Below are 26,909 nucleotides of genomic sequence, written 5' to 3'. Positions count from 1 at the left end.
GACGCTGCCTCCAGTTTTCCGAGGCTCTGGGGCCCGCACGAGCGTTCTGCAGAAGGCGCGGCTCCGCCAGCGCGGCCTGGGCACCTGCTCTGCACGGGGACGCCGGACTGCAAGCTGAGCGTGTGCGCGGCTCGGTCGATTGCTGTGCTTGCTTCCAGCTCTGGAGGTGGACGAGTCCGGACCTGGGATTGTCTCTTGCATTTTACAAATGCCGAAACCGCTGGCAGCTTCCTTCTGTCCAGCGCATCCTCTCACGGAAAGGCAGAGCGAGACCAACTTTACCCTCCGCTCCTCTATGTCTCCCGTAGGTAAATCAAGGTCCACTAGGATTCTGGGAACACCCATATCCTTCGAAGACTAGATTATCATTGTTAACCTCTGAATATTTTTTGACAAAAGATTTTCTCTCTCTTTTTTTTCTTTTTTATTTTCTTTCTTTCATTTTTTTTGTTTTGACGGAGTCTCACTCTGTCGCCAGGCTGGAGTGCAGTGGTGCAATTTCAGCTCACTGCAACCTCCTAGTCCCTGGTTCAAACTATCCCGCCTCAGCCTCCGGAGTTTTGTATTTTTAGCAGAGCGGTTTCATGTTGGCCAGGGTGATCTCGATCTCCTGAGCTCGTGATCCGCCTGCCTCCCCCTCACAACGTGCTGGGATTACAGGCATGAGCAACCACACTCAGCCCTCTCTCTCTCCCTCTCTCTCTCTTTTTCTTTTTTAACTGTCATTCATTTAGCCCGTTCCGTATGCTTTTGAAGTTAAATTGGTTCTAAGATTTTACCATTACATATAATGCTCTAGTCATTCTTGCACAGGTGTCTGTGGCCAGTTTGTATTTCTGTGGGACAGAGGAGCAATCACTGTACAAAGAGCAGTGGGAAAGGGAGGAAAAATGGAGCGACACCAAGAAAAAAAGGAAATCTACGGGGACCTTTAGGTCTCCAAAGCGGAGACAGCCCTACATTCAGTTGAAAGAAGGAAGCCAGCTGCTTCCGCGCCTCTGGCTCCGTTCTTCTTTTCCCTTCGCCTCTAGCCTCTGCCTAGACTGTGCCCTTTACCTGCGACTAGAGACTTTACAACGTGTCTGTGGCTTCGGGGCTCTGTGCGGTGGGGAGACTAGAAGGAACCCCTACTTTGCACACTGAGGTCATCTTGAAAGGCTGGACTTTTGCAAGCGCAGCACCCAAAAGGTGAGGGGCTCCCTCCCTGTCAGTCGGCCTCATTGGATTCTTTCACTGTTGACATGATGCGGCTGTACCCGTTTTTCTGGCTCAGATACTTCAAACATCCGTGGGGCCTTTTCAGACCAAATCCGAAATGAACAAAAGGAGATGAGAGTTTGCACTCCAACTGGGTATTTTAAGGAAAACTAAAGAATTCAGTAAAATCTAAACTTAATGATATTCCCCAACACCTAATTTTTAATTTCGTTTTTATTTATTTGTTGTTGCTATCAGTAAACGAGTGAAGTTTAATCCACATAGACCAAAGTGCACCAATCCTAAGTGCACAGTGCAGTGTATGTTGACATAAGAGTCCATCACACGATCACGTTACGGGAGTTGTCGCCAGCCCAGCACGTCCTTAGAGCCCCTTTCCAATCCATCCTCACCCCATCCACTTAGGCGGTCACCCTTCCGGTCTGTCTCCATGGATTACTTTTGCTTCTTCTTGAAATTCACGTAGAGGAATATACTGATTTTGTCTGTTGTTTTCTTTTTTAATGCAACAATGGTTTTGAGATGCATCCGTTTTATGGCATGTGCCTCAGCTTTTTGGTGTTACTGATGATTACTCTAGCATTGATGGACAGCTGGGCTCTTTCTACCTTGGACTATTGTGAAGAAGCTCTTAGAAATATTCTACTATGGGCCCTTTAATAAACCTATGCCTTCATTTCCCTTGAATATAAACTTATTAATGAAATGACTGGGTCATGGAGCAGGTGTATTTTTTTATTAGAAAGTTTCAAACAGTCTTGTAGAATGGTCTCACTATTTTATTGTCTTGCCAGTAACAAGAGATACACTTGCTCTGCATTCTTATAAGCTAGTGGTTTTCTCTGTCTCTTAAATGTTGTCCATTCTGATGGCATGTAATGGTGAACCACGGCATTTTAAATTTATGTTTCCTGAGTGAGTAACGATACCAAGAATCTTTTCTTATGCCATTTGGACATTAAGGGATCCTCTTTTGTGAACAAACACTGTTCAAGTGTTCTGTCCATTGTACTGGCTTGACTTCCCCCCCACCCAACCCGTTTTTACATAAACTTGACTATTACAATAGAAAAGCTGAGCGGATGGTACATAGAATGGAGTAAAGAGGGTGGAATGGGATTTGGGAAACCAACTCACACTATAAAGTTGTTTGAACACCCCCTCCAAGAATGATGTGTGTTTTTCAAAGACATCCCCTTAATGAAATATGCTGAGAAAGTGTGGGATAAAACAGCATATACAAAACTCCTCAGAACATGTTTCTGGAAGAGGACGAGGGAAGGGGAGGGGGGTAAACAGAGAAAAGAAGGAAAGACAGTAAGGGCCTTGCTCAGATCAGCCACCGTAATGTGCCCTGAGCTAAGGTACAGCATTCACTTCTTCCTGTGCACCTGAGATCTCAGAGAATATATTAACTAGGCAGGAACAAGGAATTTCAGAAACACAACAGGAAAACAGAAAATTTACCCAGACAGACCTGTCTAGTAAGAAAGGCAGAAAGAGACTGTAGAAACAAAGCAAGAACACAGAAATGATACAATGAGGTGGTTGGAATGAGACTATCTATGACGGTCGTCTCTAACATAACACTAATTACTGCTAATTATAATGGATCTAAATCTCTCAGACTGGATAGAAAAGGAAATGCTGGCTTTTACAGTTTAATGGACAGAAAAGGGTTAAATATTAAAAGCCGTGCACGTTCTCCTTAGCAAACTAATGAAGAAACAGAAAACCAATACCGCGTGTTCTCGTTGATAAGTGGGAGCTGAATGACGAGCACACACGGATACATGGAGCTGAGGGGTGGGGACAATACACTGGAGCCTGCAGAGGATGGGGGCTGGGAGGAGGGAGAGCATCAGGAAGAGCAGCTAATGGATGCTGGGCTTAGTACCTGGGCGCTGGGATGATCTGTGCAGCAAATCGCCAGGGCACACGTTTACTTTTGTTACACACCTGCACGTCCTGCACATGTTCCCCGAAATTAAAGTAAAAATTGTAAACAAAACATTTAAAACACAAAGAAAACACACACCCAACAAAAAGAGAGGCAGAAATCTGTACCAGGCTTATTGTAAAAAGAGAGAGTGAAAACATGGACATCAGACAAAGGCAAACAGCAAAAGAACGCTTTAAGTTAGTTAGAGGAACAATATCCCAGCACCTACCTAGAATCGATCGGAATACAGCTGTTTTTCCCTGAACTGGCCTCCTTGTGTGAGCGGCGAGGGTGAGATGAAGGAAAGAAATCCTGGAGTGAAGCGCCCATTTCTTCGCTCCTGTTTTGGTCTCTGTAAGGCATAAGAAGGTAAACGCAAGATCTGATCCGGGGTGTTTTTCCGGAATTGGAGAGGTCTATGCGGAGAGAAGTTCAATTATCAAGCAGGTCTCCTGGATTTTCCCAGGCACAGTCCCAAGAGTCCCGCTCTCCAAACCGAGGTCCCTGGGATCTGAAGGTCGTTTTGGGGAAAGTGCTGATGTTCATCTCAAGAACAGGAGGAAAGGGTCTGGGAGGCACCAAGCCACGGGACGGCAAGGACAGGATATTAAAAGGCGAGGCAAGAGCTTTCCACAGGCGCCCACTGGATACGGGACCAGAGACAAGAAACTGGGCGCATTTCTGATGTTTTCCCACAGAGGATTGTTACCCGGTTGTACAGAGCCCACTTCAGAATAAGGCTTTATGAAGTTAGCTGTTTTACTGCAAAGCCATAACCTTGTGGTATTGCCCGATACAAATCTCCAACGCGAGCCTTCGCTCTGGGTGTCTTTTTCGTGAGTGATATCTTCCAAAGAGCACACGGGGAAAATCTTGACTCCTTTTCCCATGGCCGTAGCGCACCTGTTTCCAAGGAAAGGCCAGAGGGTTCGTCCAGCTGGCATTGGTGGTTCAGTGGTAGAATTCTTGCCTCCCACGCAAGAGACCCGGGTTCGATTCCCGGCCAATGCAGTTCCCTGTGGTTTTCACATTTCCTTACCATAACCGTCTGTCCCTTAGATAGGTCACAGCGTCATAGAAGCTGTCAGGGTCTGGCAGACACACGCAGAGAGGGAAAACGGGGCCCTGGGAAAGGGGAGGGGTGTGGGGAGGAACCCACCTGCAGATGAGGGGAGCTGCGGAGAGGGGCCTCGGACCTTTCTGTCCACAAAGACCCCAGTCCTTGGTCATCTTGGCAAAACTATCATCGGGCCCCGACTGGAGAGCAGCACGGCCCCAGAACTCATTTCTCTCACCCCTGTTCGTTTTACACCCCGCCAGGCAAATCTTCTGTCCAGGGGATTCTATTTCATGCTTCTCTTTAAGCAGCGCGGTGCGGGGGTCATGGCAATCATCAGCTCTGCAGGTCTGGGGAGGAAACCTGCAAAAGGAGAGCCCCGCGATCGTCTGGTTTGTCCTCCCCTGTTTCCATCTCCTCGTTTCCTCAGGGAAGCTCACCTGGGCCCAGGACGTCACATGGCAGCTGCCTCCCTGGCGGATTCAGAGCCGCTGACAAATCTCTTCTGTGAAGCGGTGGGAGCCGCGGTTGGTCCGTAGCCACGGAGTCAGAAGCAAGAGCAGAACGGAGAACACTTGTCTCCATCGTGCTCTCTTTCCTACCTGCGAACATCAGCCTTCACACACCGGTTCACACCCGCCTTGGGCTCCATGGGAGGGTCGCCGTTTTTCCCAGTTCCCAGAAGCTGTGTTTCCTTCTTGCTTCTACACTTCTTTCCAGGGTTGAGTTTCGGAGCTGGTTAGCAGTCCAGACTAGTTCAACACCCTGGTTCAAAACCATGTGTCTGGGCTTGCTCCTAATGTTTGCCTCTTAGACCAGAGTTAAAACGTGTTCCCTCGGCTTCTACTTTCTAGAGAGAATTGGTATCACTTCTTCCTTAACTGTTGGATAGTGAAGCCATCTAGACCTGGTGCTTTGTTCTGGAAGGTTATTCATCGTTGCTTTAATCTGATCTATTTAGGTTATCTGTTTCTTCTTGTGTGAGTTTGGGTAGACTGTGTCTTTCAAGTACTTGGTCCAATTCATCCAAGTCCTCATATTTGCGAGCAGAGAATTGTTGATAATCTTCATCTGTTTTCCCTTTAATGTCCATGAGATCAGTAGTGAGGACCTTCTTTTATTTTTCTTATGAGTAATTTGTATCTTTTCTCATGGTTTCTTGGTTCACCAGCTAGATGTTTATCAATATCATTGATGATTTTAAAGAACTCGCTTTTGGTTTTGCTGATTTTTCTCTATTGTTTTCTGGTTTTCCATTTCCTTGATTTCTCCTCTAATTTTATAGCTTCTTGTCTTCCACTCACTTTAAATTTAATTTGCTCTTGTTTTTTTTTTTTTTTTTAGTTTCCTGAAGCATAAGTTTGAATTATTGATTGTAGATCTTTTATCTTTGCTAACATATGCAGTGAATATTATGACTTTCTTTCTAAGCACCAAATTTGCTGCTCCTGGACATTTTTTACAAGTTGTATGTTCATTTTCATTTAGCTCAAAATATGTCATTTGTCCCGAGACATTTTCTTGACCCATGTGTTATTAGAAGTCTGTTGCCTGGTCTCCAATTTGGGGTTTTCCAGCCATCTGTCTGTTACTGATTTCTACTTCAGTTCCACACTTTGAGTGGAGGGCGTACTTGGTGTGAGTTCTATCCCATTAAATGTGTTGAAGTGTGTTTTATGGGCCGGAATGTGGTGGATCCTGGTGAACGTTCCATGTGACCCTAAAAAGAATATGTACTCTGCTCTTGTTGGAGGAAATTATCTAAAAAGTTGGTTGGACCCAGGTGACTGATGGTGGCATTCAGTTCCACTGTATCTTTACTGATTTCCTGCCTCCGCGATGTGTCCATTACTGATGCTGAAGTCTCCCACAGCAATAGCGAATCTGTCTATTTGTCCTTGAAGTTCTCTCAGTTTTTGCTTCTCATATTTAGATACTCTCTTGTTAGGTGCATACTTATTAAGGATTGTCCTATCTTCCTGAAGAAGTGACCTCTTTATCATTGTGCAATGATTCTCTTTATCCCCATGATTTTTCTCCCTCTGAAATTGGCTCTGTCTCAAATTAATTTAGCTACTCTCACTTTTATTTTCTTTTTCTTGCTTTCTTTTTTTTTTTTCAAACTCAGTTTCGCTCTTGTTCCCCATGCTGGAGTGCAATGGTGTGATCTCGACTCAGTGCAACATCTGTCTCCCAGGTTCAAATGATTCTTCTGCCTCATCCTCCCTAGTAGCTGGGATTAAAGGCATGCACTACCATGGCCAGCTAAGTATGTATTTTTAGTAGAGACAGGGTTTCTCCATGTTGGTCAGGCTTGTCCTGAACTCCTGACCTCAAGTGATCCACCGGCCTCGGCCTGCCAATGTGCTGGGATTACAGGCTCACACGGTGCCCGGATGCCACTCCAGTTTTCTTTTGATTACGGTGAGTATGGTATACCTTTCCCCATCCCTTCACTTCAAATATCTCTGTGTCTTCTAATTTAAAGTAGGTTTCTTGTAGACAACATGTTTCTTCTAGACAACATACAGGTGAACCCCATTTTCCATTCTGCCAGTCTCTTTTAATTGGTGTGCTCATTCAGTGCAATCAGGAACTTGAGACGGTTTCAGTCGATCACGTGAGTTGGTTGCAGATTCTTCCTTTAATGAGGAAAATCCATGATGTGGAGACAAAGGTTTCATGTTCAGAAGAGATTGGCCTTGTCCTTCAGGAAATTATGTTGATTGGGATTTTTCTTAACCTCCTTTACTTGTGTTTACCATTATTAAAATTAAGAGACATTCATTTGGATTTAGTGGTAATCATAATAATTTTAAAAAGATTTGAGAATTCTATTGGTTTTTGATCCCTAGCCTGTATCACTGCTGGACCTTCATGTGTGTACTTGAAAATAAAACATGTACAAATATCGCACTGGTTTGAAGATTTTAGTGGTGACAGTGACCGAATCAGTTATTAGTACTGTATCCAGAAACCAGTCTTGGAAATATGAAATTATGCTCTTTTCAAATAGCTTAAAAGAAGGCCGCATGCAGTGGCTGATGCCTGTAATCCCAGCATTTTGTGAGACTATGGCGGGCAGATCACCTGAGGCCAGGAGTTTGATACCAACCTGGCCGACATGGCCAAATCCTGTCTCTACTAAAAATACAAAAATTAGCTGGCCGTGGTGGTGCATGCCTGTAATTCCAGCTACTCAGGAGGCTGAGGCAGAAGAACCTGCGAGGTAGGGGTAGAGGTGGCAGTGAGCTGAGGTCCTGCCACTGCACTCCAACCTGGGCAACAGAGGGAGGCGCTGTCTCAAAATGAAGAAATAAGTAACAGCTGAAAAAAATGATTGTGTGTTTATTCTCACCTTTCCTTATTTTATTGTATGCTGCTTAAAGAAAAGGAAATTATTTATCCTCATACTAAATTTCCAAAACTGTTCCTTGCATTTACCATTTTGTTCAATGATGGAGAGAAAAGTTAATTGTCTTATTTGATAAGTCTGGCATAGGCCCTGTCACATTTTTGATGCTTTTGTTCACGGTTCTGTCATTAGAATGCTAGCAACTAGGCACATGAAAGGAGTAACCTAACCACGTTCATGCAATGGTTTGAACTCCTGCAGGCAGTAACTAGTGAACACCAAATCACAGTGCTTTCATTTGTGACATGTTAGAGACAAACAGGACTTTCTGCAGTACAAATGTCCTATTCACTAATCCCTGTGCTGTTAGCTTACAGGGCTTTGACTCCTGAGTCTGAAAAACGCAGCTACTCCTGCTAAATCTTGAACATTCACACCCATCGATGCCTTGTCTTCAGAACTTAAAGAAGATGACAATCAAAATGAACTGCTTTCATGAATCACAGAACCAGAAATTAAAATCATTTAATCCATTCAGGCCCAACAGTCCCACATGCCCCTGTCTTCTGCCTGATGGCCCCTTATTCCTCTAGGCAGTAGAGGTGGGCATGTAAGAATTTCAAGGTCAAAGTTTAAGGGGTAAGTTTAGTTCAGAGATGTTTCTCTCCTTTACTTTTTCGTCCTTTTTTTTTGAGAGACAGGGTTTTACCATATTGTCCAGGCTGGTTTCAAACTCCTGAGGTCAAGCAAGCCGATAAACGAAATTTATATTTGTTTTATCTGAGTTCCTTCCTCAGGAGAGGACCCTCAGGCCTCTCAAAAAGCATCATAGACGTGAAACCCAGTCACAGCATCCAGACAGTGAGAGGCCAGACCCCTCATTCATCATGTGTGCTTCCCCACCTCTCGCTACTTCCTCTTTTCCCACACACAAGTAACCTCCTTCCCCGACTCGCCCTGCAGGACAGTTTCTTGCAAGACAAGGCCTGGAGAAGGCCAGGGTGCCCAAAACCACAAAAATGCCCAGGGATGAGTCCCGGCTGGAGATGCCTTGGCTCATCTGACTGTGCCCTGCCAGGGCACACAGGGCAGGGACTTTGGGGGTCTGGCCAGGAGACTGAGCAAGAGAACCAGGGAGGTTATGCAGCAGGCTTCTGCACAGCAAGGCAGACAGTCCTCTTGGAGCCCCCGCCCCAAGTCTGGTCCTCCACCTCCTCTTCCTAAGGACCCTTCATTGCAGCGATTCTTTTACTAGAACCACAAGGTGACAGCACATAGATGTCAGTGCCCTCATCTGGCCAACCATCTGCAGCTGCCAATGCCCTAAGGCAGCCTCTCTCCCTACCGAGACCTGAACTCAGGACCTTACCTTAAGGAGAAGATGTCCTGTTCTTTCTTTCCCATCAGAACTGCCTGGCCCAGACCCTATCTCTGTCTGGTGACCAGGACAGTCCCCTCACCTGTCTCCCAGGTTGGGGAGTGCAGATTCTCCTAAGCTCCCTGCCCCTGTGAGTCCCCAACAGTCTCATGTGGCTCCAGCTCACACAGGAATATCCGTGGCCCATATTTCCAGAACCTCTTTTCCTCCCACGCTGAGCCCATCCTCTGCTGCATGTTCCCCTCACAGAGCAGACACTGTTTTTGTCACATCCTCGGTTTGCCTGCCCACGCCCTAGACTGACCTTTCTTTCTCAGAACTGCCTCTCCCTCTTTGGACAGTGTCTTTCTGGTACTGCTCATGAAGACGTCCCGCCCTCCCCTGCTCACGGAGAGTACCTGACCTGAGCTGGGCCATCATATCCAGTACTTACCTGGAATAGGAGAAGACAGGCAGGGTAGACAAAGACTACATAAATCTCTGAAACTCATCCACTTGAGAGAGAGTCCCGGAAGATACTGGTCCTTCATTCCTGCTCTGTATATCCAATGTAACTGAACTCTGAATAAAATGTACAAGTTATAATAATGTAGTAATTGACTCAGCAAACTAGGACACAAACATGTTAGAGGGAGAGGTGTTGAGGGGCGTGTTTGGGGGTGGTGGCGATGAGCAAGTATGTGAGGGAGAGATGGGGCCTAAACTCAGAAAGCAAAGATGAATAATAGCTACTTAGAGATAAGGAGCTAAATAATTCCTTATATGTGATGAAACTCTGGGAGTACGCATGGGGCCTGCTGTTTTACTAAACAAATTTTCAAGCATACATAACTTTGATGAAGTATCCTAAGTAAAATTTTTTTTGCCATATATTTTTTGTATATATTTACATACACATGTATATTTCCATTCATTGTATTTTGAATATAAATTTGTGTACAGTCATGTTAATCCCTCTTTTCATTTAAGGATTTGAGTTTGATATCATGCATAAAACGTGTCCCCACTGTATGACTACAGAAATGTTGGCAAAAGGAAGTTCAGAGGAAATGGTGGGCAAGTACTACGCAGTTTTGGCCAGAAGATAAAGAGAAAAAGACTTCTCACAAAATATTAAAAATGTGACTTGTTCTATCGTCTTTCCACAGTAATTTGGGCAGAAATTAGCAAGATCAGAAATGTACAAACACGTTGATCTGGCAATTCCATTTCCAGGTATCTGCGGAGCAGCAGACAGGGGACGCACGACAGATCTATGTGTCGGTCTGATCCCTGCAGCTGTGTCTGTAATAATACACATTCCAGCAATTCCATGGCCATCAGGTAGAGAAGGTTTGAAGAATGATCCACTTGCGTCAAGAAGGATGTTTAAAAGATCAAAGCCTGATGGAAATGCTGGAGGCAACGGCGCTGACAGGGGCTCGTGTGTATTGAACAATGACTTTGTGACAGGCATTGGGCTCGCGCTTTTCCTGCACAGCTTATTTAAACACTGGACAACCTGAGTATTCTGGTTTAGTGCATTTGACATATAGAAACGGAGGCACAGAAAATCAACGTGTTTAACTTCAAACCCTGGCAGATTAGCTTTCTCCCCCAGAGTCTGTGGCTTCACCAGAGGTGTGACTCAGGTTCCGTCATTCTCCATTTTAGGAATTTCTAGTGCTCCAAATATGAGCAGCTGAGAAAACCAACTCAAAACCCTAAATACCAGGATAAGTAAGAGAAGATGTTTGTTGGGGGGAGATTAAAAATGGACTTTTTTTGCCCCAAGCAACAAACAGGCACGTTGGAAAATAGACAAGAGACAAGAAGAAGAGAAGTTTTTGTTTGTTTGTTTATATAAGATGGAGTTTCACCATGATGGCCAGGCTGGTCTTGAACTCCTGACCTCAGGTGATCCACCCACCTCAGCCTTCCAAAGTGCTAGGATTACAGGCGTGAGCCACTGCGACCGGCCTAAAGAGAAGTTTTAAGATATATTCGGTCCAAGGAAGAGACTCTTCAGATGGAAGGTCATGTCAGCTAGAAACATTCATGTGACTGACGGGCTCGAACCACTGACGTTTCAGTCAACATCGGACAGCACTACCCTAGTGGTCCGAAGACTCTGCTTGAGAAACAGTGAAAGCTGTTGCTCAAGTGTGTCATTCGTCATGTCAGATATTGTCATTTCGTAGTACAGGGAAGTATTCTCTGTTGCCAGGCTCGAGTACCTGTAACTCTTCTGTTTCGTTGAAACTTCCTCCCCACCACCAGCCTCGTCAGAAGACTGGGAGCTCTGCAAACATCCAGGCCAAGAGTCCTGTCCTTGTGCATGTTTGGGCATTGATCCAGGCCCAATCTGTGGGAGACTCCTCCACGCACATCCCAGGTGCCCAGGTGACGGCAGCAGTCTCTAGGTCTGGGGTCATCCACTTTCCCATTCCTAGCCCACCTCACCCATCACGACGCCTGGTCAGGGTTGCCAGAGACTCCAGTGAGCAGGTGCTGATATTTTTGTGTGTGTTTGCCAAAAGAAAATGAGAAACCTGCTGTGTGCCCACCTGGCAGATCCCTCCACGTTTCTAGCCAAGGGCTTCATGAGCCAGGGCCCTTGGGTTTGCTCACAAGGCAGCCCCTCACCTAGTAGGCACTGGTTCATTATGTATGTGTAGATGTACATGTATATGTGTATGTATATAATCCTGAGGTTGTATTCCTTAAATATATATAAATATATAGAATTCCTTAAATATATAATTTTAATAAAAATTTTTAAAAAGCGTATTTTACAATAGCATTAGGAAATATAAACTATATAGCAAAGATATGAAAGCTAGCCAGGCTCAGCTTCAAATCGCAGCAACTTGGAGGCTGTGGCAGGAGGGTCGCTTGAGCTCAGAAATTTAAAACTAGCCTGGGCAACATAGTGAGACCTCGTCTCTACTGAAAACGATAAAAATTATCCAGGTGTGGCGGTGTGAGCCTGTAGCCCCAGGTGGATGAGGCCCTAGGATCTCAAGGGCCTGAGAATTCCCTGCTGCAGTGAGCTGGGACCGTGCCCCTGTAGTCCAGCCTGAAAGGAGTGAGATTCTGTCTAGAAATGAATTTTAAAAAAAAGTGTGAAAGCCTGTATACTGAAGATTAGCAGGTATTGCTGAGAGCTGTTAAAGACCTTTGGAATAGAGGATGTTCCTTCTTGCATTTCAAGATTGTTTTGTTCTGGGGGCACACTTGCCATTTCTCAGGAATATGAAGTTCTTCCAAACCATTCCTATAAAAAGGGCCATTTTGAGAAAGTTATATTGAATATGTGGATTGCTTTGAGTTGTATTTTTATCTTAACCATGTTACATCTTTTAACCCATGGACACAAGATGTCTTCCCACTTATTTAGATCTTCTTTGATCTCCTTGAGCAATAGTACAGAATTGGAAAAAAACAACTTAAACTTCATATGGAACCACAAAAGAGCCCACATAGCCATGACAATCCTAAGAAAAAAGAACAAAACTAGAGGCATCACACTACCTGACTTCAAACTATACTACAGGGCTACAATAATGAAAACAGCATGGTACTGGTACCAAAACAGAGATATAGACCAACAGAACAGAACAGAGGCCTCAGAAGTAATGTCACACATCTACAACCATCTGATCTTTGACAAACCTGACAAAAACAAGCAATGGGGAAAGGATTCCCTGTTTAACAAATGATGTTGGGGAAACTGGCTAGCCATGTGCAGAAAGCAGAAACTGGACTCCTTCCTTACACTTTATACAAAAATTAACTCCAGATAAATGAAAGATTTAAACATAAGACCTAACACCATAAAAACCCATGAAGAAAACCTAGGAAATATCATGCAGGACATAGGCATAGGCAAGGACTTCATGACTTGAACTCCAAAAGCATTGGAAACAAAAGCCGAAACAGACAAAATAGATCTATTAAACTTAAGAGCTTCTGCACAGCAAAAGAAACAATCATTAGAGTGAACCAGAAACCAACAAAATGGGAAAAACATTTTGCAAGTTACCCATCTGACAAAAAACTAATCATCAGAATCTATAAAGAACCAAAACAAATATACGAGAGAAAAAGGAATCCCATCAAAGAGTAGGCAAAGACTATGAACAGACACTTTTCAAAAGAAGACATTTTTGTGGCCAACAAACATAAGAAAAAATGCTCATCATCACTGGTCATTAGAAAAATGCAAATCAAAATCACATTGAGATACCATCTCATGCTAGTTAGAATGGCGATCATTAAAAAAATCAGGAGACAACAGATGCTGGAGAAGATGTGAATAGGAACGCTCTTACACTGTCAGTGGGAGTGTAAATTACTTCAATCATTGTGGAAGACAGTGTGGCGATTCCTCAGGAATCTAGAAGTAGAAATACCATTTGACTCAGTAATCCCATTACTGGGTATATACCCAAAGGATTATAAATCCTTCTATTATAAAGACACATGCACACGTATGATCATTGTGGCACTGTTTACAATAGCAAAGACTTACAACCAACCCAAATGCCCATCAGTAACACAGTGGATAAAGAAAAAGTTGCACATATACACCATGGAATACTATGCAGCCATAAAAAAGGATGAGCTCATGTCCTTTGCAGGGACATGGATGAAGCTGGAAACCATCACTCTCAGCAAACTGACACAAGAACAGAAAACGAAACACCACGTTTTCACTCATAAGAGAATGCTGAACAATGAGAACACAAGGACACAGGAGGGGAACATCAAAAACTGAGGTCTGTTGAGGGTGGGGGGTGAGGGAGGGATGGCAGGGGATGGGGAGATTGAGAAAAAATAGCACTAGGACAAATACCTAATGTACGTGATGGAGAGATGGAGGCAGCAACCCACCGTGGCATGTGTAGACCTATGTAGCAATCCTGCAAGATCTGCACATGCACCCCAGGACTTAAAAGTCAAATAAAGAAAAAAAGAAAAGAAAGAGAAGATACACCCTGGGATGCGGTTTGTTCCCAGGAATTTGAAATATTTAAAGAATGGTTAAATGATCACTTGACAGTTACACTATAAACAGGAATAAGATACACAGAGTTCAACATCATTACTTTGAGAAGCTAAATTTTAATGTCATTTTCAAACTTTAAAATCTTTGGTTTTTATTTTGAAAAAAAAATTGTCAATCTTAAAAAGATCATGGGATTATAGTCCATTTGCTTTTTCAAATAATAAACTTGGAAATATGTTCATATGAATGTTAACAGTCAACAGTCACTGTCGTGTGGCATATTAAGAACTGACTTTCATATAACAGGTAAGTTTAGAGAGATTACATTTCATGAGAAAATGTTTTGTAGATTTTAATGGTAGATGTTTACTTAAATCTAATTTTCTATTCTGTTTTGGGAAACAGTTGTCTGTTTCTTTTAGTGTATTCTCCTTCCTGTCCATGTATGTGGAAGCTACCTATTCTCCTCTCTTTTGAAATAGTTTAAGAGACTCAAAGAGAATGGCCTGGGCTTTGCATATCATTAGTCTGATAGACATTTCTCTGGCTGCTCACTTAAATAGATATTAGCAGCTAAAAAGTAAACTACATCTCTTGTCAGCCAGAAATTAATAAAGGCTTCGAAACCACTGAATTCTTGGTTTTGCTGTGGCCTTATGTGCTGACAGTCTTATCTTAAGAGAAAAACTCTTAATAGTATAGATTAAAATTAACTTTGGCAAAAATGAAAATGCAGGCAGGGAATTTTTTTTCCAACAACAGAAACTAGGAAAAGCAAAGATACAGTAAAAATTGAAAATTTCCAGTATAGAGATATAAATACCATAATTGACACTGCCAGGGATGATTAATGAATAAAATGTTTAGGGGATGATCGTTTGAACACTGGATATTAACACTTTTGAAAATGATTTTTCCAATTACTTCAGTATCAATAAGGCGTCTCTGAAAGGTACAAATCTGGTATCACGACCATGGTGATAGATAAATGGTGGAACAGTCCTGGTATCATGATCATGATGATAGACAAATGGTGGAACAGTCCTGGTACCAAGATCATGATGATACACAAATGGTGGAACAGTCCTGGTACCACGATCATGGTGATAGACAAATGGTGGAACAGTCCTGATATCACAATCATGGTGATAGACAAATAGTGGAACAGTCCTGGTATCACAGTCATGGTGGTAGACAAATGGTGGAACAGTCCTGGTATCAATATCATGGTGATACACAAATGGCAGAACAGTCCTGGTACCACGATCATGGTGATAGACAAATGGTAGAACAGTCCTGGTATCACGATCATGGTGATAGAAAAATGGTGGGACAGTCAAGGTATCATGATCATCGTGATAGACAAATGGTGGAAGAGTCCTGATATCACGATCATGGTGATAGACAAATAGTGGAACAGTCCTGGTATCACAATCATGGTGATAGACAAACGGTGGAACAGTCCTGGTAACACAGTAATGGTGGTAGACAAATGGTGGAACAGTCCTGGTATCACGATCATGGTGATGGACAAATGGTGGAACAGTCCTGGTACCACGATCATGGTGGTAGACGAATGGTGGAACAGTCCTGGTATCACTATCATGGTGATAGACAATGGTGGAATAGTCCTGGTATCACTATCATGGTGATAGGGAAATGGTGAACAGTCCTGGTACCACGACCATGGTGATAGACAAATGGTGGGACAGTCCTGGTATCAGGATGATGGTGGTATACAAATGGTGGAATAGCCCTGGTATCACAAGCATTGTGGTAGGCAAATGTTGGAACAGTCCTGGTATCACCATCATGGTGATAGACAAATGGTAGAACAGTCCTGGTACCACAATCAAGGTGATAGACAAATGGTGGAACAGTCCTGGTACCACGATCATGGTGGTAGACAAATGGTGGAACAGTCCTGGTACCACGATCATGGTGGTAGACAAATGGTGGAACAGTCCTGGCATTATGATCATGGTGATAGGCAAATGGTGGAACAGTCCTATACCATGATCATGGTGGTAGACAAATGGTGGAACAGTCCCGGTACCATGATCATGATGGTAGATAGATGGTGGAACAGTCCTGGCATCACAATCATGGCGGGAGACACACGGGACCTTCTCTGCCTGCAGATGGGTCAGGTAGCATTGACCCTGCAGTGTTCCCGGAAAAACACTTAGGCTGAATTTAATCTTGAGGACATTTTCAGACAACTTCAGAGCGTGGAGCATTGAGCCAGACAGCTGACCTGTCGTCTGCAAACAAGCCCATGTCACCACCATCAATGACAACAACAAAGCGCTGAGGAGACACTTTGGGTTCAAAAGAACTAGAGTAATGGAGCTGCATTACCTTTTGACTCTTTTTCAACCCAAAATGTCTCTTCTCTTTTAGTTGTGTGACCTGTGGTGACATGGGCTGTCTGAAGGAGACAGGTCAGTCGTGCTGCTCACTGGTCTACATTCTGAAGTTGTCTGGAGATTACCTCAGGCTATGAGACTCAGGCTAAGTGTTTTCAGCAAGAACATGGCGTTGTTCATACTCTGCACTGGCAGAGTCCCAGGTGACATGTTGTCTTAGTGTGGGAATGTGACCCCTATCCGGGAGACCAGGCGGAGCCTTATCACCGTCATAGTAAGAAACCTACTGTCCATGTCCAAAGTCAAGCGAACATGCGCTTCTACAAATAAAAAAAAGCATATGTGTAAGCCTGGCAGGTGTAAAAAAACTCAGGATAGGCTGTGTACATGGAATGCAATATATCCAGTGAGTACCAGAAGACTTCGGGTTCTTCTGCTTCCACCAGCTCCACGCTGAGCCTAGAAAAGGAGGAAAAACCAAAGAATAAGTCAGGGAAAGTAAGACACCGCAGAGCCCCAATTAGATTTCATGGGGAGCACAAGAAAGTGGTTAATAAAGAGAAAACGGATCCATGAATGACATAAAAAATTACTGCCTTATGTTGGGATGGGCAAGAGTAGGGCAAAAAAGAATAAAAGAGGGAGAGAGAGACAGAGACAGAGAGAGAGAGACAGAGAGAGACAGAGAGACAGAGAGACAGAGAGAGAGAGAGAGAGAAAGAAAGAGAGAGAGAGACAGAGAGAGAGAGAAAGAGAGAGAGAGACAGAAAGTAAGCTCAGTGAACCGTCCAGGTGACACACTCATGAGGGAGTAAAAGGACACTCCGAGTTAGTACCCTCAGGACACACAGCGAACACTGATCCTAAAAACAAGTATGGTCAACCTACGGCACTTAGTAAATGATAAGGTGAGGAAGAAATAGAAACCTAAATATCTACCGCAACAAAAACCAACAGCAATGTTAGTAGGAATAGTTCAGGCTTCGCTGAAAACATGCTATGGATATTGGCAGCCCACTCTGTTTTCCCTGGATCTGGCATCTCCAGGTGTCAACACATAATTAGCTGTTCACAATTGCTCAGAGTTACTGGGGCATGGTGGGCCTTGGTTTTCCTCTTCTTGCTTATTTTAATCTCTGCAATAAATTCAGACAGGGACAGACAAAATAAGCCAATTCCCCTACACCCGCAACAGTCCACTGTCTGATCCCTGCACAGGGACCTCAGGCTCCTCAGCATGAGGACAGGACAATGTGAGAGACAGACTTCAGGAGGTCCCAAGGCCAATCATGATAGAGATTCCTTGGTTTGTGTCTCAGAACCAATGGTGAAATGTCCCTATTCTGGTAGACCATTAACCTTTTATCCCAAGTTTGTATAAACAGGGAAGAACCTTACAGACATGCTTGGGGAACAAAACTCATGAGGAACTTGGTAGCTGGAAAGAGACATTGAATTCAGATGGACAGACAGCTCGTGGGCATGTGCTGCATAGCTTGGTGTGAGTGCGCAACACCTGCCTTGGGCTTCAATGTCCTGACAGTCGGTCCAGGGTGCGACGGGCATGGCCTGAGACTAGAGAGAAAGCAAAGCTCACTGACCCACCCCATGTCCATGCTTCAGACTGGAATCCAGAGTGATTGAAATCTACACTGATTTACAGGTTCAGTCCACAGTGATGACAACTCTCAGCCCGGCCAGGGGAGCAACGCCCAAAGACTATGGGGTCTATCTGGGACACAAAATGGAGATCTATCGCCTTCACAATGGAGTACTCACTGTCTATGTCACGAGCCAAGTCGACTTGCTGCTCCTCTAATGAGTGCAAGTTGCTCCTGTAAGGCTCACTGAAGGCAGATGTGCCAGGAGGAACTGAGAGAGTCGAATAACCTTCATCCCAGGACTCCTGGGAAGCTTCCTCCTCAACAGACTCCTGCGGATTCCTGATGAGCCAGGAAGGACAGGGTGACAGAAGATTAAACCAACAGAGATTAGACAACAGAGTCTCCCAGCTGATCTGATGGACGTCAGAACGGAGTGGTCCCAGAAAGCAAAGGCATTTTTCCTTCAGGAGAAAAAAAAAAAACTATCCTTCTAAATGCAGGGCGGAGAGTGACTACCCTGGGGGACAGAGCACAAATGAGCAGCAGGTTCTCAGTGCATTTGCACAGATGAGCCACTGCAGGCCACCCAGACTCCCTGTAAACTCTCATCATGAACTGCAGCACGAGAACCAACACGGGGCTTCAACTACCTCGCATCAGTTGTGTTGAATTTTCGATGCAGCATTCAAGTGAACAGAGCTCTTGAGGCATTTCAGACACCCAGATCATGGGTATTAAGGGCCACCATTTTTCAGTATTTTGATAATATATGTATATCTTTTGAATTTCTTCTCTTCACAAATCCCAGAAAACATGGTAACAACAAATACACAGAAAGCGTGTATGTGTCTCTCCCTGGACCTAAACACATGGGAGAGAACAGGCGACACCAGGAAATCCCCGTTTGCTGAGGTCGCCTGGCTCACTGATTGCAGGCTACTATCGTGGGAGGACTAAGAAATTAAAACGTATAAAGGTGCCACAAGTCACACACAACATTGTGAGTAAAAACAATCTGTAGCTGGGTGAATGGAAGAAAGAGTTCTAGTCATCACGTCCTCATTTTCCCTGGACTGCAGTCTCCAGGTGTCACTACTGAAATAACAGCCCAGAGCTCCATGACATTACCTGGGGGGCACTGGCCCTTTTTCTTGCTCTTCCTCATCATCATGTTGACTTTCTGTAAATACATTCAGAGAAGCAGGTCAAATTAAGCAAATCACACTTCACATATGACCAAATCAGTGTTTAGTCACAGCACAAGCACAGAAATGCTCTCAGGGCAAGAATACAAATTCTGACAGGAAGATGCCAGGGTGCCCGAGATGTAGCCTGGTGAGTAGATGAGCCTGCTTTCCAGATGCACAGGCCAAAATCTCCCTGTACAGGTACACCATAATGCCATATTCTCTCCGTGAGTCTAGACAAAGTTAAACCAAATTTTTTCCCAGAAAATCTCCAAAGAGTAGTCAAACTCTTTTCTGGGAGTGTGGCTGCAATACTGACTTATCTCACCAGGTAGCAAGGTCATTGAATGGTCAGAGGCATCTTAGACATGAAACTGGACAATACGTCCATTCTAACAACACTTGCTTGAAAAAGAATCTGCGAGCTCTGTGCAGTGGCAGTATCGTAGCCAATGAGTTTTATCCGAGATGAGATTATTGCTCATTGAAAACCTTCCCCAATACCCCGCCGTGATGACAAGCAATAGCGTCGGCATTGACAATTTTTGACAGTCTCTAGGGAGAAGGAAAGAAAAAAGACAAAACAAGAAAAAAACAAAAAAGAATCTGTGGGCCGGGCACGGTGGCTCACGCCTGTCATCCCAACACTCTGAAAAGCCGAGGTGAGCACTTTCCGAGGTCAGGAGATCGGGACCATCCTGGCTGACACGGTGAAAGCCTGTCTCTACTAAAAATACAAAGAACTTAGCTGATCATGCTGGCACGCGCCTACGGTCTCAGCTACTGGGGAGGCTGAGGCAGCACAATCTCTGAACCCAGGAGGAAGAGGTTGCAGTGACCTGAGATCGTGCAACTGAATACCAGCCTGCATAACAGAGGGAGACTCCATCTCAAAATAAAGAAAAAACAAAATCCGTGATTTCAAAGGACAAGGTGGGTGACAAATTTAAGGTCTGCTGTTCAAGACCAGCCTGGCCAATATGGTGAAACCTCGTCTCTACTAAAAATACAAAAATTAGCCAGGTGTGGTGGTAAGCACCTGTGGTCCCAGCTACTCAGGAGGCAGAGGCAGCAGAATCACTGGAGTCCGTCAAGTGGAGACTGCAGTAAGCCAAGACGGTGCCACAGCACTCCAGCCTGGGTGACACAAAAAGACTCCAACTCAACAACGGCAAACAATACGTGATGCTACGAAGAAAAATCAGACAGGCCATTGCACTGACGGGGCGGAGAGCCGGGGTGAGCCTTGCTTTACGGAAACATATCAGCAAGGTAAAGAGGAAATGTTTTCATCCTGCTTTCAAGGTGACTGTGCAGCTAAGCAAGCTGACTTAAAAGAGATCAAGACTGAAGCTCGGAGCAGTGAAACCTGGGGAACAATATCTCCAAATAAATAGGCAAGGCTCCCAGTTTCCTTAAAAATCAATGGAAACTCCACAAACATCATTCAGGGACACATGACATCATTAGAGGTGATGAGAGATACCGACTCCAAGCTGGGACACCTGACAGACACCTACTGTACACCTCCTGCACTCAGGTGACCATGAGTTTGTCACACTGGCCTGGGGTCTGGTAACTTGATACTTGGGCCTGGGAGACAAACGCATGGCATGAGCTGAGGAAGAGAGAAAAATTCCCTGATATCTGTGTTTACTATCCCATCACACATTTTTATTCAAACCGATTTGTGTGTATAGAGCCTGTCTTCTGAGGTGATCTTCCACAGCCTAGACAGAGGTACCAAAAACAAGGAATGGAGAGGTCACCTGAAAGAATGATCAGAGCATCCTCTACTACATCAGGAGATGATGGACTCTCTGCGACCAGTGCACATTCGACGTTGTCTTCCTCAAATGTGATTTCACTGGTGTCTCCGTGAGGCTGGCTGGAGTCAGTCGGGCCATAGCTATTGGAAGCAGTGATGACACAGTCCTTCAGGGAGTCTTCAGGGACTCTCCTGATATCAACCTTTGGCACCTCCCCGATGAGCCTGACGGTATAGAGATGACAAAAGATTCAACAAAGGGGGATTGGACCCCAGGAAGTCCTGGCTGGTTTTCACAGGAGGAATAAGAGAGGGGTGTCAGAAGGCAAATGGGAGGTTCCCTTTGAGAGGAAACAGGCAATCCTCCTCTATGCCACAGAGCATGGCTGCCACGGGAACCGGAGAGAAAGAGAGCAGCTGATATTCATCACACTGGGCAGAAAGGAGCTGAGAAGAACAGAGACTCAGTTATCCCTGTATGATTCACACATGGCACTCTGCACATACAAAGAACAACAGCTGCCACACCCTGTGTCTGAGGTGGGTTGAACTGAACGAACTGTGGCCAAGGCAATGGAGGCTTTTGGTCCGTGGTAGACACCAGAGAGGGTGAGATTCTAGAACTTTTCCATACTTTACCACCCACTACTTACTCCTGATTCTTCAGCGTTACCTGGGGACAAGTGACTCCTGTATTCTCTCAGCCTCCGCGACATGAACATCTTCATCCTCATCTCTGTCATTTTCTGCAAATACAGATGTGTTCGTTATTTCCCATTTCACACTCTGCAACCACAGTCAGCCCAATGCACAGAGGGACATGAACGTCTGTGTGTGCGTCCCTGTTCTACTGAGAGCTCTCATGATTTCTCTTTCACAAAACGCCCTGGCATGGTTTCCTGATCCACCAGGCAATGCATTTCGGATCCGGAGGCTCGCTGTCAAGATGAGGACAAATGTAGAAAAGACCTTCTGCTCCCACATCAACGGAGGATTGTGCGGCCTCTCTCAGGACTTTGGCAGCTGTCTCCCCCATCCTCAAACAGATCTGATGCCCGGGGACAGGCTTGCCTTCCTGTCACAGGTCACATTTAAAACCTGTTGCTTTCTCTTAGGAGATGACAGACAAACTTGTCCCACAATTCTCTGCACATCAGGTGACTTCACAGGCCCTCCAAGTGGCTTCTGCTATGTTATTCAGGGACATTCCCTCCACAGGGAGTGCTGCTGTCTGAACCGCTTCCTAACACCAAATGCCCACACATCAAGTGCTGTCTCCAACACCACACAGCGAGGGCCTTTATCGTAAGTGTTCGCACATTTCAATGCTTCAGACACTGCAAGATGTCTGCCTTTGCAGATGGAGAGAGAGAAATTGGCCTGACTTTGCAGATGAAGAGACAGAAAGTCAGGAAGCAGAAATCAATTGCTCACTGACAGTTACTAAAAACACTGCTGAAGATACAGCCTGGGAACCTTCATTCTGAATCCAGAGCTCTTTCCACTCCAACAACCGCCCTCCTGTCACAGCTTCCTTTCTGTCCTCTGCAACTGGACAGATGCTGCCTCTTCTTCAGAGACCACCTCCCATCAGATTACGTAAGGAGCAGAGTCCTCCTGAAGCTCCCACGGCGGGTACTGTGTACTATCACTGTAGTTCCCCCAGGCCCCCAGAACACGGCTTTCCCTCCTGGACCTCAGCAGAAACCTGAAGTGAATGGCAGTTCACGAGCCTCAGACATTTAGACCAGCAGACTAGATGCTACGTGTCTGCAGGATCCTCTGTGCTGCAGAGAGGATTGCTGTCAACAAGATTTAGCCTCTTGCTGAGAAAAACAGGTGGTTCTGTGCCTGTGTCAGAAATCAGTAGCTGAGATTTTAGACTGAGTCCCACACCCGCCTTACTGCAGACGGGGAAAAGTGGCTACATACTTTGGCCTCTCTCATCCATTTTTAACAAAATGTTAAATACAAACTTACATTTGCCTAGAAGCATGGGGATAATGAAATAAATTCTGATGAAGAGAGTCTTCAGTTTCTCAAACAAAACACAGAACGCTCTTCAGCACTTCTGCGATAATGAACCTATAGAACTCACCTTCCGTCTTTAGCCGGCAGCCCAGGTCGGAGGCCGCCCGACTCATAAGAAGTTTATTTTGGCTGTCTCTGTATTTCTGTACTTCATCGTGATCTTCTTGATCATCTGTCAACAAATTCGGAAGGGCAGGTCACATTGAGGAAATCTCACTTCACACAGGACCAAATCAGTGTCTGTTCATAGTACAGTGGCATAATATATTCTCAATGGAAGAGTGTCATATTATGATGAGAATGTTCTAACAGGCCCTAGACTAAGTCGCCCTAGAAGTAGATGAGTCTGCTTTTCAGATCCGTGGGACAATCTCTCCTTCAACTTGTAGATCTTAATCACCTATGCTCTGACCTATGTCAGTGCAAACAATTAAAACATTTCCCCCAAAATCTTCACAACTTGCTGTAACTACTTTCCAGAAGCGTTGCTGCAATACTGATCATTCTCATCATTTATCAAGGTCAATGAGTGGTTAGAGAAATTTATATAGGAGACTGGACCAATGGATGAATTCTAACAACATTTACTTTAAAAAGAATCTGTGGAGCTAACCCGGTGATTCATGCCTGTAATCCAAGCAACTTAGGAGGCCCAAGCAGGCAGACCACTTGACCGCAGAAGGTCAAGACCAGCCTGGCCACCATGGTGAAACCTTGCCTCTACATAAAATACAAAAATTAGCCAGACATGGTGGTGCCCACTGGGGATCCCAGCTAATTGGGAGGCTGAGGCATCAGTACCAGGGTACTCCCTGCTCTTGATGATGCCACATACACATACCGCAGGTTCTATTAGGAGCAGGGTCCCCTTCGAGCTCCTCACAAGAGGTACTGTGTGCTATCATCGTGTTTCCCCCAGTGTCCCTAGAACACAGCTCTGCTTACTGGGCCTCAGCAGAAACCGGAATTGAATGGAAGTTCAGTAGCCGCAGACATTTAGACCAACAGACTAGATGCTACTTGTCTGTAGGCTCTTATATGGTACAGAGAGGATTCCTGTAAACATGGATTTATCCTCTTGATGAGAAAAGCAGGTGGTTCTGTGTCAGAAATCAATAGCTGGGATTGTCACCCCAGTCCCACACCCACCTTACTGCAGATGTGGAAAAGTTGCTAAACACTTTGGCCTCCGTCTTCCATCTTTACCAAATGTTAAAATACCCATTTCTATTTTCTGCAAGTATGGGCAGAAGAAATTACTTTTGATGAAGTCAGCAGTTACTTACTCAAGACAACACAGGACACCACTGATCACTTTCGTGGGGGTCACCTACGGAACTTACTGTATGTCCTCTCCCGGCAGTTCAGGACGTAGGCCACCTGGCTCATAAGAAGTCCATTTTTGCTGGCTCCGACATTCGGTTTGATTTCTTCCTGCTGGGGGCAGGATTTCTCAATGCTTTCTGCAACGTTGACCTCTGTGTATTTTCTGGAAGGAGGCCTGTCAGATGCCACCATGTTGACGTTTCGGGCAGAACACAGAAAGCCAGGGACTGGGGAGAAGAAACCCAAACGCACGATGGGTTAGAAACTGGTGACGTCGAATTGGTTTAATCGGGACTGAGGGACGTCACCGACGGCCCTGCCTATTGATTTGAAGATGTCGTTTCCCCACTTTTACTCTTCTTACCTCCTCTCTCGATCTCCTTCAAACAACTTGTCTTAGCTACTCAGTCACCCTGAAACCTGGAAATAAACCCTTCTGTCTTTATCTTGCTTATAAGTTCTGCAGGATCTTATATGGTAGACAGGATTCCTGTCAACATGATTTAGCATCTTGCTGAGAAAAACAGATGGTTCTGTGCCTGTGTCAGGAATCAATAGCTGGGATATTAACACTAGTCCCAAACCCACCTTACTGCAGACGTGGAAAAAGTTGCTAAATACTTTGGCCTCTGTCTTCCACCTTTAACAAAATGTTAAAATACCCACTGCTATTTTCCTAGATGTATGGGAAAGATTAAATTAACTTTGAAGAAGAGAGTGTATCATTTTTCAGAGGCAAGACAGGACATTGTTCAGCACTTTTCTGATGGTGAACCTATAGAACTTACCTTCCGTCTTCAGCCGGCAGCCCAAGTAGTAGGCCACTTGACTCATAATAAGTTTATTTTTGCTGTCTCTGTATTTCTGTTCTTCATTGTGATCTTTTCGATCTTCTGTAAACAAATTCAGAAGAGCAGGTCACATTAAGCATATCGCACTTCACACAAGACCAAATCAGTGTTCAGTCATAGCACAAGGATGTAAAATATTCTCAGTGTAAGAATGTGCTATTCTGACAGGAATGTTCTAACGGGACCTAGATTAAGTCGCCTCAGAAGTAGATGAGCCTGCTTTTCAGATCCATAGGACAAAATCTCCCTCATCTGGTAGATCTTAATCATGTATCCTCCGACGTAAGTCAGTGCAAATAATTAAAACTTCCCCCCCACATCTTCAAAAATTGCCCTAAAAACTTTCCAGAAGCATTGCTGCAATACTGATTTATCTCATCATCTATCACTGCCAATGAACGGTTGAGAAATTTATATAGGAGACTCGACTGACGGATGTAATTCTAACAACCTTTACTGAAAAAAGAATTTGTGAAGCAGGTGCAGTGGCTCATGCCTGGAATCCCAGCACTTTAGGAGGCCCAAGCAGGCAGATCACTTGACCTCAGGAGTTCAAGACCAGCCTGGCCAACATGGTGGAACTCCGCCTCTACTAAATATACAAAAATTAGCCATTTGCGGTGGTGCCTACCAGGGATCCCAGCTAACTGGGAGGCTGAGGCACCAGTACCAGGGTACTCTCTGCTCTTCATGGTGCCACATACACATATCACAGGTTCTATTAGGAGCAGGGTCCCCTACAAGCTCCTCACAGCGGGTACTGTGTGCTATCATTGGGTTTCCACCAGTGTCTCCAGAACACATTTTTGCCTACTGGGCCTCTGCAGAAACCAGAACAAAATGCAAGTTCAGTAGCCTCAGACATTTAGACCAACAGACTGGATGCTACTTGTCTGCAGGATCTTATACAGTACAGAGAGAATTCCTGTAAACATGATTTAGCCTTTTGCTGAGAAAAACAGGTGGTTCCATGCCTGTGTCAGAAATCAATGGCTGGGATTGTAACCCCAGTCCCTCAACCACCCTACTGCAGACATGGAACAGTGGCTAAATACTTTGACCTATGTCTTCCATCTTTAACTAAGTGTTAAAACACCCATTGCTGTTTTCTACAAGTATGGGAAGGATGAAATTAATTTTGATGAAGAGACAGTTAGTTTCTAGAGACAAGATAGGACATCACTCATCAGTTTCATGGTGGTGAACCTATAGAACTTACTGTATGTCTTCAGCTGGCAGTTACGGAAGTAGGCCACCTGGCTCATAAGAAGTCTGTATTTGCTGTCTCTGAAATTCGGTTTGGTCTCTTCCTGCTGGGAGTAGGAATTGTCGATGGTATGTGGAAAGTTCACCTCGGTGGTTGTCGTGGAACAAGTTCTGACAGGTGTCGCCATGCTGACATTTGGGGCACCACAGCTAGAGCCAGGGACTGAGGAAAAGAAATCCAAACACATGACGGGTTAAAAACTGGAAATCAAATAGGTTTAGTCAGGACTGGGGGATGTCAAGAACTCAACTTCCTAACTTACTTTTGAGAAAAACTTGATCCTCACAGCACTTTAGGGTCCTTAACCGCAAAAACAAGGTTCACAATGCTTCAGCTGGGAGCTGACGGCACTGCCTGTGGCTCATACTCTGACAAGAGTGTCAGAGATAGTGGCCTGTGTACCAGGTAACCGTCTGCTGTTGCAGTAACAGAATTAGAAGCTGGGCGTGTCATGGAATCTTAGGAGCCCTTCATTCCAATTGCCCAGTTTGCTAAAACACAGGCCTCCTGGTCTCACCTGAGGTCACAACCGATGGGGACCGTTCCTCTATCAGTCACTCTCAGTA

The 26,909-nt window shown here is 44.8% G+C and overlaps 2 protein-coding genes and 2 non-coding genes across 5 annotated transcripts in view; 3 read left to right on the top strand and 1 right to left on the bottom strand.

Moving 5' to 3' along the window:
- LOC104649910 (late cornified envelope protein 1F) overlaps positions 1-26,909 on the top strand; it is a 95,007-nt gene that overhangs the window by 27,702 nt on the left and 40,396 nt on the right. The window lies entirely within an intron of this gene.
- Positions 1,208-26,552, bottom strand: LOC141582176 (uncharacterized). Its single transcript, XM_074389755.1, has 15 exons — positions 26,296-26,552; positions 25,014-25,118; positions 24,243-24,452; positions 22,967-23,071; positions 21,542-21,614; positions 20,870-21,093; positions 19,042-19,093; positions 18,089-18,252; positions 17,399-17,445; positions 15,997-16,102; positions 4,820-4,952; positions 4,200-4,580; positions 3,870-4,063; positions 3,390-3,576; positions 1,208-1,295 (listed from the first exon to the last, which is right to left on the bottom strand). The coding sequence occupies exons 1-15, from the start codon at positions 26,528-26,530 to the stop codon at positions 1,208-1,210; spliced, it is 2,304 nt and encodes a 767-aa protein (XP_074245856.1). The 5' UTR covers positions 26,531-26,552.
- On the top strand, positions 4,101-4,171 carry TRNAG-CCC (transfer RNA glycine (anticodon CCC)). Its single transcript has one exon. It is a non-coding gene; the product is annotated as a tRNA-Gly (tRNA).
- On the top strand, positions 19,524-19,664 carry LOC120360301 (U4 spliceosomal RNA). Its single transcript, XR_005576857.1, has one exon. It is a non-coding gene; the product is annotated as a U4 spliceosomal RNA (small nuclear RNA).

This window comes from Saimiri boliviensis, chromosome 19 (assembly GCF_048565385.1).
Source record: "Saimiri boliviensis isolate mSaiBol1 chromosome 19, mSaiBol1.pri, whole genome shotgun sequence".
Classification (NCBI taxonomy): domain Eukaryota; kingdom Metazoa; phylum Chordata; class Mammalia; order Primates; family Cebidae; genus Saimiri; species Saimiri boliviensis.
The sequence above is the reverse complement of the archived record's forward strand: the minus strand, read 5'-3'. Positions and strand labels throughout refer to the sequence as shown.